The sequence below is a fragment of the Neofelis nebulosa genome, chromosome 2 (genome assembly GCF_028018385.1).
Source record: "Neofelis nebulosa isolate mNeoNeb1 chromosome 2, mNeoNeb1.pri, whole genome shotgun sequence".
Taxonomy (NCBI): domain Eukaryota; kingdom Metazoa; phylum Chordata; class Mammalia; order Carnivora; family Felidae; genus Neofelis; species Neofelis nebulosa.
The window spans coordinates 177714208-177726265 of record NC_080783.1 but is presented as its reverse complement, the minus strand read 5'-3'; the positions used below and the strand labels follow the sequence as shown (position 1 = coordinate 177726265).

Sequence of the window (12058 nt, the reverse complement as noted above, 5' to 3'; positions counted from 1 at the left end):
TATTCTATGCTATAAAACAATAAGCGATAAAGAAGAAACAAGGTAAGGGGTTTAGGTAGTGCTGGGATGAGGGGAGGGTTGTGACTTCGTTAAAAAGGCGGGCAGAGAACAACATGTCACTAAGTAGGTGAGGTTAAGCACACTTGCAGGAAATGAGGAAGAGAGAGCCACGTGGGAAAGATGGGGGAAGAACACACCAGGAAGAGGGAACAGCCGGTGCGAGGGTCCTGAGGCAGGAACGTGCCTGGAGTGCTGGGGAACAGCCAGGACGCCGGGTGGCCAAAGCACAGGGAGTGAGGGGAGAGCAGTAGACGGTGAAGGCACAGAGGCATCAAAGGGGTGGACTCTGTCTGGCCTCGAATGCCTTAGTAACTAAGATTTGGCTTTTACTCAGTGCGACCTGAGAAGCCGCTGCCAGGTTTTCAACAGAGGGATGATACAATCTGACTTACATGGTAGGAGGTCCACTCTGGTTACTGTGTGGAGAGTAAACTGCAAGGGTAGAAGCAGGGAGATTAGTGAAGGTGCTACTGCTATAATCCAAGCAAGGGGTGATGCTGGATCAGAGGGTTGTGACAGTGACAGTGGTACCAGAGGGTGGAATCTAGACACAGTTGGAAGGAGAATGTGCTGACACATTAGAAATGGGTGTGAAAAAGGAAATCAAGGATGACTGCAAGGTTTCTGGCCAGAGCAAGTGAAAGAATGAAGCCACTATTAACTAAGCTGGTAAATGTGTGTGACATGGGCCAGCTGAGCATTTCAGCTGTGGAACCGTCAAGCCTGGGAAGTCTACCTAAGAGCCCAGTGGAGGGGTCGGGGCGGCGGTCCAGGCCAGAGCTCCAAATTCAGACATTATCTGCATCTGGAAGGAGTTTGGGGCTGTGACGGTGGATGAGATCGTGGGGAGAAGGGGCACAGACAGAGAAGAGAGTGTGATGAGAACACCCTGCGGTGTTCTAACGTTAAAGTAGGATCAATACAGCCCCAGTCTGCCAAAGCCCACAAATGAAGATAAAAGGGCAAATCTGAAGTTTCGTGACTTTGACTACTAGAGTCATCATCAGTTTAGAGACTGATATGTAATTGTAGTTCGATGGTTCATGGGCTATAAATGTGGGTTGTCTTAATTCCTCAACTAGACAGTAAGCTCCTGGAGGGCAGGCATAGTGCCCTTCCAACACCTACTGTGGAACCCTGCTTACAGAAGGTACTCAATAAATACTTATTCAGAATCTAACTACTCTAAGCACTATTCTTACTTATTCCACCTGCCAACTTTCCCCCCTTTTCCATTTCTATTAGTATGACCTTATCTATGAAGGCCAACAGAAACCTGGCCTTTCCCTAAAAGAGATGAAGGGAAAACAAGCCTCCTGCATACCCAGTTGCTGGCTCCGAAGCTGCAGGCACGTGACAAGAAGAGAGAGAGCCTCCCCGGCGATCAGGGAGTCTTTGGTGGACACAGACTGTTGGCGCACGCAGATGCCTGCGTGCAGGGCTGCTGGGTCCCCTTCGCTCCCAGAGCTGCAATTGCTTCCTGGGAAGAGGCAAGCAGGAGGTTACTGCGGACCCCACAGGACCCTCACGGTACCCTAACATCCTTTTAATGCGCCCCGGGAGCCTCAAGTGAAATTAAAGGGTGCGAAGAGGCAATCTGACATTTTGGTCTAGGAAACAAGAGACACTTTATCACTTTATCTGACCCTGACTGCTTTAAAACACATTTGGAGGCACTCAAAATATGCACTTATGAGGCGAAACTCATTTGAGGTGACAGAAGGGAGAACAGTGCAGTTTGGAAGGCATGAGAGAGTCTTGTGGGGATGTTAGAAATGTTCCTCATCCTGATCTAGATGGGTTATTCGTACAGAAAAATCCCAAAAAGCATGTACATTTAACATTTCTGCGCTTCACTGTAAGAATGCCATACGTTTTTGAAACTTTTATACTGAGGTACACACACACACACACACACACACACACACACACACACAAACTGAAGAGGGAAACCAAATGAAGCTGAGAAATAAAGCTATTTATAAAAGCGTAGCAGAAAATAACCAGCCAAATCAAGAAAATGACTTTCCCAGGTAGGAATTCTAGATGCGTTTTTATTACAGCCACCATTATTCGCCTCTTGGCACTTTTACAACCCTCAGTGAGCTAAGAACTCTGCTTGATTTGGTTTCCCCACTTACTCTCTACGTACCAATGCTTGTTTTCTTCGATGAAGTATGGCACAAGTTCAGTAATGTGCACAAGTCTTAAGTGCACAGCTTCATGGGTTTTTTACTCATGTTCAAAAGCAAGAGAAAAGGCTTTCTTCTCGTGACTCTGAACAAGCCTATGCATAGGTTACTCTTACAGCTTCTTTCTTGCCCAACGAGCTCATTACTCTGTCCTTTTAAATCAGTACCTGAGCTGCTGAGTCTGTTTCGAATTCCAGCAGGAAACAGAGAATTGCTTTCTTTAATTGGCTGGCTACTCCCAACGAGGTCCAGTCGTCCTGCAGCCGCAGCCCATGACAACCTCATGAAACAAGCCACAGTAGACGTGAAGTCACTTACTTCCATTGTCTAAAGAAGTATGGAAAGAGTCATGAGAAAAGGTAGTACTGGAACATGATTATTCTACTGACTTCCAGAACCTTCTCACTGGTCTCAGTTTTGTGAGACTCTTTTCCGCCAAGATCATCCAGAAGGACAGCCTTTTTCATGCTTCCATACTGTTAAAAGACTTTCAGTATCTCTCTGCTACCTGTAACACAGAGACTGATCTCCACGCTCAGGCTTTCAGACACCTGCCACTCTCCTCTCCCACACTACTGTGTGAACGACCCCGTGGCCTTCCCTACAAGCTCTGTTCTGTCTCTCTACCTTTGCTCACACCTGCCCTCCTGCTGGAACAATTCTCCATGCTTCGCCATCTGTAATCTCTTCTGTCTTTGAGGCCTAACACCAATGCCACCTGCTATGTAAAATCATCCACGACAGCCATGGGTGAAGGCGATTACTGTTCTTATTCTGAAGGCCCGCAAATGTTCTGCCCTTGTAGCACTCCCGCAACCCTTGATGGTTCCCGCCTTGAATGACAGTCATTTCTGCACTAGTGGTCTCTTTCTTGCTCACTGGAAGTTCCTTGAAGGCCATATTCACGTCCATATTCACGTCAATAACTTCCTTCAAAGAGGAAAGACGCCAACAGATCACTTACCTGTATTGCAACTCGCGCAGCAGGGATGATCTCCTCGACCCTGATAGAAGACCTGTCGGACACGGACAACTGTCGGTAGGAGGACTTCTCTGGGGTACCACACAAGGACATCTGCCTGCTTGTCTGCCGGCTGACGTTTCGGAATGGGCGAGAAGAAAGTGCTTCTATGCCATCTTTGGTGAGGTCTTCATCTAACAATGTGGGCATTGTTTGCCCAACAAGTAAGAATCTTCAAAGGAAACAAAAAGCTACATTTATTTGAGGTCATTTCATAACTACTCAAAATGATAGGGCTTGGGAAGAAAAATACTGCCTTGGGAGACTAGTAGGATGTATTTACCTACCTTGCAAGCTGTAGGCAGATGGAGTAAACTCCCTGCCTTGTTTCATAGTCTACTTCTGAGGGGATGGAATCCCTCTGCATGACATTTACAACCAAACTTAAAAGAAAACAAAAGAAAAGGGCAGAAAATGAAATAAAGACTTGTATTTCTTTCATAGGAAATTTTCTCTAAGTAATTTAATTGCTCATGTAAATGTTATCAATTACTTACAATTTCTACAAGGTCCTTACATACACATGGACCAGATATATTTTTAGCAATGATTTCCCATGATACCTATAACCCTCCCAGTCCCTTTAGCATTAGATTTCTTGCTTAGCCAAAAGATAGAGCATTTGGATAGTCCTCCTTCTCGCTAACTGCTGTGAGTTCACTGATTAACCGTTATCTTATCACTGGAACTAACAGCTAAAAAACATACCTGGAATTGGTGAACTCAATAAAGCTATCACATCCGCTACAATCTCTATTCCTATAAAAGCTTCCTAACTGTTCTTCCTGCTTCTACTCTTGACTCTCCACCCCCAAAATCTACTCTCAAAAGATCAGAGTGATCCTTTTAAAATATAAGTGAGATCATCGCACTGCTTTGCACAAAATCCTCCACGGCCTCTGATTCCCTGCAGAGAAGAAAGTCTTCACGCGAACCTGTAAGATTCTACATAAGCTGACCTCTGGTATGTCTATAGCCTCATGTGTCCCTGTTTTGCCTCCTTCCCACTACCCCAACCACGCGGGACTGCTGGTCTCCAAAGGTACCAGGTCTGTTTCACGCAGGGGCACACACTGACTGCCCTTCTGGACGGCTCTCCCCCAGGGATCTCCAGGTCTCGTTTCCTCACCTCTTTCAGATGTTTGTAAAACATAACCCCATCAGTGACACCTTCCCTGATCACCCTACTGAAAATCACAACCCTGTCCGTCCCCTCTTGCTTGTCTCATTTTTGTCTACAGCTCTTCTCGCCTCCCGACATAACCTTTTACCTTTGTTTCTTTACTGCTCATCTCCCCCCTCTAGACGGTAAGCTTCACAAGGATGTGGAGTTTGTCTAATCTGTTCACTGCTCTGTTCTCAGTGTTCAGAACAATGCCTGACATGGAGGTTAACTGACATACAAAACTAAGCCAGCAGTAAAACGCCTTTACGCCAGAGCTCTGTAAGCGGAAGTGAGTAATCAGAAATGAGTGTTCACTGAGAACACCTCTGCGATTCTGAAAACAAATAAAGCCCCAAGCGGTAGGCCTTCCATACGCTTGGGGGTTCTTTCAGGCCCATTCCCTTTAAGGTCTCGGCTCAGCCTCTTCCCCACCAGGCCTCCCACAGGAATTCCTTCAACGGTCCTCCGGCCTTCATGGCTTCCTCACCTGAGGAAACGGCAGGCCTGCTTCTTTCCAGAGCAGGAGAACTTGGCCCCAGGGATCATCCCTTTTCCTTTGGTCGTTCTTTTTAAGACAGCCTGCAAAGGCAACCTAGGCTTCCCCGAGGTAAAAACAAAGGCAGAAAAGCAAACTTTCCCCTCAGCTATTCTTCTCTTCCGGTCACTGTCACTGTCACCCCCTTCTCTGCTCACCGTAAAGCCTGCAGTCTGACTCCACCTCCTGCCCTCACGCTCACCGCTGAAACACTCGTGCCCTAACGCCACTCACACACCACTGGCCCCTCCATGTCTCCAATGCCGCTCTCCGCTCCCCTCGAGGGCATCGCGGCCAAACCATGCACTTCACCTGACCAACCACGTCCGTCCCTCTTGATGTCCCGCACCCTCCATCTCCTTCCACGCTTACTTCCCACACTGACCAAATGTTCACCATTTGCTCACTGTCCCAGGCTAGGAATCACAGGGCCATTTTGCAATCTCCTCCGGTACTTCTAGTCATAAGACTCGCCCACGTTACCCTATAAATGTCAGTTACCGGCGCCCTACATTTACAACCTGTTACTCTGCTCTGGGCCACTGACACAGCTCCGCATGGCTCTCCCTGCCTCTACCTCTCCCGCTTCTATTTACTCATCGTCCCCACTGCAGCCAAAGCGAGCGTTCCAGGCAACGCCTGGCTCTGAAACCTCCTGTGTTCCCCGGTCTAGAAGCTAAGGTTGAAGTTCCTCAGGGTGGCCCTACTTTACATACATCTCTCCTTCTGCCTGTGCTCGGGACCTCCCCAGGCTACCGTGGTTCCCAGGACAGGCCACGCACCTTAGTGCCTGTGCTCACCCCGTCCTCTCTGGCTTAGCGGGCCCTCTCATCACGAGCCCCCTAGGGGATGACTGCTCACTTCTCAATTCCCAGCTCAAACGCCACGTTCTGTGAAGCGCTTCCTAATCTTATTATCCCATGAAAATTTAACCACTTAAGCACTATCTTCCATAACCTCTGCCCCCGCCCCCAAGGACTTTCTATTAGCCTGTTTTGGGACCTACAATAACTGTTATTCTTTGCTAAAACCATGAACCGCTCTAGGGCAGGGATGAGATCTAAGTTATCTCTGCATCCCCAGCACGAGTGCCTCGTAGAGCAGGCATTCCCAGGAATCACATTCACCTGGTGTGAAACGGAGGTGGGAACGAACAGAAACAGATCTGCTTCCTCTCTTCTTCAAGAATTTCCTCAACTACCAGAGGGAAGGAGATGTGCTTCTGCCGGTTCTCCAAAGAACCAAAAGGCACAGAATGAATTCAGGCGTTCTGAAGACTGAAACGTCACTCCTGATTATACCTCTCGTGACGCTTCACATAATACCCTGTAGGCAGAAGCAAGGCCTGGCAGGAGAAACCAGCCACGATAACTACACCCGTTCTCTGCAACTTGTGTAACATCACAGTGAGACTAACCTCAACCCTCCTGCTTTGAGGAAGTTCTCACAGAAGGATTTCGCACAATTTCTTGCCATGTCATCATCAGCTGTTGGCATGAGTTTGGAGCTCAGAACCTTGAAAACAGATAAATACAATTAATCATCCCAACATTTCCAGCAGAAATTACTCCTTCACTAAGTAAAAGAATCAGATAACTCGAGTCTGAGTCTCTTTAAGTGCTGCATGCTGTTCCCACCCCCCCCCCCCCCCCCAGAAGTATAAGGAGGCTAACGTGTCGCAATGGAAATATTCACGTTTTCCAAGTTCTATTCGCTTGGCAAGAGAAATCTGTTTTGTTGAAGAAAGCTGGTGTGTTCTTTTCATGAAACCAGCAAAAGTGGATGTCTCAGGCTCTCAGACTTAGACAAGAGCAGGGGCACCTGGGGGGCTCAGTCGGTTGAGCGTCCGACTTCGATTCAGGTCTTGATCTCACAGCTCATGAGTTTGAGCCCTGCTTCGGGCTCTGTGCTGAACACAGAGCCTAGAGCCAGCCCACTTCAGATTCCGTGTGATAGGCTAGATATGCTTTCGAAAAAGTATATAAAGTTTTATAAAATAGCCCATTCATTAAAAACGTTAGACGAGGGGCACCTGGGTGGCTCAGTCAGTTAAGCGTCCGACTCTAGATTTTGGCTCTGGTCATGATTTCACAGTTCATGGGACTGACCCTGAGTTGGGCTCTGCACTGGCAGTGCGGAGCCTGCTTGGTATTCTCTTTCTCTGCCCCTCCCCCGCTCACTCATGCATGTGCACGTGCGTGTACTCTCTCAAAATAAATAAGTATTTTTAAAAAATGCTAGACGAGCTCTCTAATAATGATTCTCAAACTCTTATTTATTGAGCACCTACAACAAAAGAGGATGAGGCTGTTAGCATGCCTTCTCTCTTATATCTCACCCTGCGGGTGTTTGTTATGTGTTTTACTTTACACGACTGAGACCCAAAAGGCTAAGTGACTTCAAACTCCCTCCTACATCTATGCCCCTTTTATGACACTGACACATGTACCTAAAGGAAAGCTTAACTGAAAATTCTGGTACGGCAGATATTATTTCTAGTAAATAATCATACTAATAGTATGAGACTCAGTAAACAACTGCTTATTTAGTTATGATTGAAAATTTAAAAAAAGAAAAAAAAAAGACCCACTGCCTCAGTTTCCTCAAGGTATTTAAAAAAATTTTTTTTTTAACATTTAATAATTTTTGAGAGACAGGGTGTGAGTGGGGGAGGGACAGAGAGACAGGGAGACACAGAATCCGAAGCAGGCTCCAGGCTCTGAGCTGTAGCACGGAGCCCGATGTGGGGCTCAAACTCACAGACTGCGAGATCATGACCTGAGCTGAAGTCGACCTTTAATCGACTGAGCCACCCAGGCGCCCCCGCAAGGTATTTTTAAAGTAGATACAATTCAAGATCCTTCTCAATTCTAGAAAAGTCTGTTTCTATGAATCCATGGGTCGTATGTGCATAGATTTTTAGCATGGGATTTCTTTTTTACAGATGCTATCTTCCTAAAGTGCTCTTTGGGTAACAGGCTCTTCAACCTCAGGTTATGAGCGTTAACAATCCTTTTCTAATCCTTTACAGTGTTTTTCTAATCCTTCCTGTGAGCAGACAGCCACATGCACGTACTCCTCATGCTCAATGGACAACAATGTAGTAAAGAAGGAAGATTTCTTCAAAGGAATGGGTATTTGGAATATCCACTTTGAAGCTACCTAGTAGGCAAAAGTAAGCGGAAGACTGAAATGCAAGGAAATTAGTCTTTCAGGAGTCAGTAAAAAAAAAAAAAAAAGTGTTTTTGAAAGTATTAGGTTTTCCAAATGTTTTGTGTTAAAGCAAAAAACAACCTATCAAAGGATTTCCCTGAAACTGTGCTGGAGGTATTTTACAACCACTGTCCTTATAAGATGTGGCAACCTAGGTAGTTGGTGACAAGCCAGATTCATTGTCATGCCATCCCGTTTTTCTAGGTGCTCTCAAATATGGGTGTTAAGGTTTACACTTTAACTTTTCTGAGACAGTCATTCAAAGGCAAATGATAAATCTGGCAAGTACTGAAAAATTTATAAGCTTAAATTGACCAAAAATTAATGGGCAATTCTGCCTTGGAATATTAAACATATTTTTAAATGTCCACATTAAATAAAGACATACTTTATGTTAAAAACATTTGCTAAATATTTTCTCGTTTCGAACCCCACGTATTTTTTTCACAAGAATGATTAAGGCCAATATGAAATAATACAGCTCGAACACACAGGCAATAAGTGACGCAGAAAAATGAATGAGTAGAATTACACACTCCAAATCAGACTGTCAGATGAAATAAAACTTGGGACAAAGCAAAATCATTCAGGGCCTTATCTTCTCCAGACCGAAAATGGCAAGAGGGCCTGACCCTTCGCTCTCCAAGAACGGCACTATTTCCACCTGTTCACTCTCCCAACGCTTTGCTCTCAAGACGCAGAGGATGTAGCCTCCTTACATTTCACTCAGGATTCTGGAGCAAATATCTTGCCTTTTCAGCGGTCATCCTTTAGTGGCCACAATGACTTGCACACCTCATACAGTTATCAGATGTTTATCGAACTAAATCTACTAGTTTAAAGCTACTTTGGGGAAAAGAGGGTAATAAACATGCACTTTTGTTTAAATTCTTCCAAGCCTTTTTTTAAAACCTTGAAATAAGAAGGTTAATGTACTTCCTGACCACCCCCTCGCTGCTTCATTTAGAACAACAAATTACAATCGTTCTTTAAAAAGTTAGGATGCATTTAGTAATGAGAAGACTGAGGATAACAACTCGTGTTAGACGATTTGCTAAATTTCCAGAGCAAGATGATGGCGTATTTTACTACATAAGGCTTCCTCACTATTTATTTAGATGCTGTTTTGCAACTATAGCAACATACATAGGTATAAAGTGAAAAAAAGCCTGAGCATCTTCTAAGGCCCCAAAACGACAAAATGTTTCCATTTATATTGTTTCTTACTTTTTTTTTTTTTTTTGAAATCTAATTTTTTCACAGATCATCCAATACAAGTAGAAACCTGTTTACTTATCTCTGGTATCTAAATGCAGGAATCTGCAAACGAAAATGAATCTGTCCAAATGAAACGAAAAGAAATGAGCCTTCTTACTTCTAAGTTGTAGAGCACTCGGAAGGTGGACATTCCCGGAGCAAAAGAGCGAAACAGACTTTCCAAAATCGAGCTGGCGCTTGGCTGATGCTGCTGCTTTGAGGACAGGGATGGAGACTTTGAGGACTGAGAACTCGTTTCGGACAGTAATGTTTTCTAAGTTTTTCAAGAATGAAAACCAAGAATATATGTGTTAGAAGCACAAATTAGAGAGAAACACATCTTGATGCGTATTCTAACATTCCTTTCTCTTTATTATAATTGCACCAAAGAAATCTTCTATAAATCAACCTCAAAGACACATCGCTTTGTAATTACTAACAAAACATCAAATTCCATCACACAAACTGTACGTGCTCAACAGCGTTCCAACCCTACCATGAATGCGTCTGAGAATGTCTTCCAGGCAACACTAGCAAGGTCATTTTTATTTGCTTCCATGTTTTTAACATCTGCACTACTAAATACCGGTAATTAAAATTATAAGATTGTAGAAGTGGTAGTTTTGAAAACGTTTTCAGCCAGTACTAGTGATATGTTTTAGAATTACGTTAATTTTCTTCTCCCCACAAATAATACCTGAGCCGTGTACGACAAGACCACGAGCTGATCTAAACCTTTAGCCACTGGTAACGTGAATTCATACCTTCTAATGGCTTTGTTCCACGTGAACTTATTGAGAACATAATTAAACACTATTACAGATAAAATACAATTTCAATACATAATAAAATTCTTGAGGAACAACATTCTAGAAATTAAGATGAACTTTAAACATCAGCTGTGGAAAAAATGAAATGATATAATTATGCCAGCAACTCAAACACACACAACAATCACATTCAGAGAGGCATCATGACAGAAGAAAAACATCTTTGCTGAATCAGAACTAGAATCTGATCTTGGACAAGACACTTCCTCTCTCTGGGCTTCAGTTTCTTAATACAGAACAAGAAGAACATGGAAATACATGACATTCAAAACTTGATGTCGTTACTGACTCTAGATCTCTTAAAAGTCAACATGAAGTTCTGATTTCCATTTACAGTGAAAGTAATTTTCTAAAGAAGAGCTGTTATGGGAAAGATGGTATCACATGGCCTTTAAAGTGATTTCCGGTTGTATTTTTACTGAATCGTGACATCAAATTTCCATGCCAGTTAGGTAACTGTCCAAGATGCTTATACCTTTCTTCCTAGAGAATCAAGTTGATCCAGGGCTTCCTGAATGGCTGGGTCAGTGGGTATCAACAGGAGAAGCTTTCGTACGCGTAGAGTTATCCTGAAATTTGTCAAATACAAGTTTTGTCACGTAAGTCAGGTTCAAGAACAAAGTCATTTGTTCCTGACAGATGTAAAGTAAAAATACGCTGGGCTCCCTAACTTTAATAGCTTTCTCTTTTTCATGCTTCATAAATATTTCCATCATACCTTGGCTCCTCCAGATTGGCGAGCTGGTAAAGCATGTCAAACACATTACATACAAGTGCCATCACAACACCAGGGAGGGACTTCTCCTGAGGAAAAAAGCAAAATATAAATACAAACTGACGAAAGAATTTTCTCTTTTTCTAACCAAACAGAAATATTGTGCCAACAATAAAATGACTAATTCTGAAAGACTGGCCACTACAAAGCTTGAGGGGAACAGCGTGCTTACCTGCCCTATGGAGCAACACCCGGGAACAGACCGGCGGGACCATTACTTTCTAGTGCGTCTACTTACAGGGCTCTCTCCTACCCACCTGCAGGTGAGGGGCTAAGGCACCAAAAGGCAGGCAGTGGAAGAGAGGTAAAATGATGGGCAGGTATAACGAACAGAATGGAGAGTAGACACCATTAAAAGCTGATCATGGCTCATCAGGAGCAAACAAGGTAATGAAAGATTTAAGAGCAAAATTATAGTAGTACAAATGTATAAACACACACAACACGCAGAAGAGATTTAGATGTGATTAAAGTACTATTTTTTGGTTATAAAGTTAAGAAACTAGACATCGCTACAGAATGTCATTATACAAAGGAACGTTTTTAATAAATTCAGGATAAATAGGAGATGATTTGAAAATGTTAAGCTTGAAGATGTTGTGTACAGGCATACTTCAGATATTGCAGGGTCAGTTCCAGACCATAGCAAGAAGCAAATACTGCAAGAGTCGAGTGCGTTTTTGGATTCCCAGTGCATATACATTTATACTCTACTGTAGTCTATGAAGGGTATAGTAGCATTATATCAAAAAAAAAAACCCAATGTATCGTGTCTTAATTACACTTTATTGCTAAAAAATGCTAACCATCATGTGAGCTTTCAACGAGTCGTAATCTTTTTGCTGGTGGAGGGTCCTGCCTGGATGTCGATGGCTGCCGATGGTGAGGGTGGCGGCTGTGCAGGCCGAGGTGTCTACGGCGATTTCTTAAAATAAGACAACAATTGAGTTGGCTGCACTGATGGACTTTTCCTTTCACGAACAATTTCTCTGTAGCACACAAGGCTATCT

At 43.8% G+C, this 12058-nt stretch overlaps 1 protein-coding gene across 2 annotated transcripts in view; it reads right to left on the bottom strand.

Annotated features, from left to right (window-relative positions):
• USP24 (ubiquitin specific peptidase 24) overlaps positions 1-12058 on the bottom strand; it is a 140639-nt gene that overhangs the window by 53218 nt on the left and 75363 nt on the right. For both annotated transcript variants that reach the window (XM_058717284.1, XM_058717285.1), the window contains 8 exons: positions 10992-11077; positions 10749-10842; positions 9562-9717; positions 6391-6488; positions 3561-3656; positions 3217-3445; positions 2420-2579; positions 1385-1540 (listed from right to left, as the gene is read on the bottom strand). In XM_058717284.1, the coding sequence (XP_058573267.1) occupies positions 1385-1540; positions 2420-2579; positions 3217-3445; positions 3561-3656; positions 6391-6488; positions 9562-9717; positions 10749-10842; positions 10992-11077 (1075 nt within the window). The remainder of the gene's footprint in view (positions 1-1384; positions 1541-2419; positions 2580-3216; positions 3446-3560; positions 3657-6390; positions 6489-9561; positions 9718-10748; positions 10843-10991; positions 11078-12058) is intronic.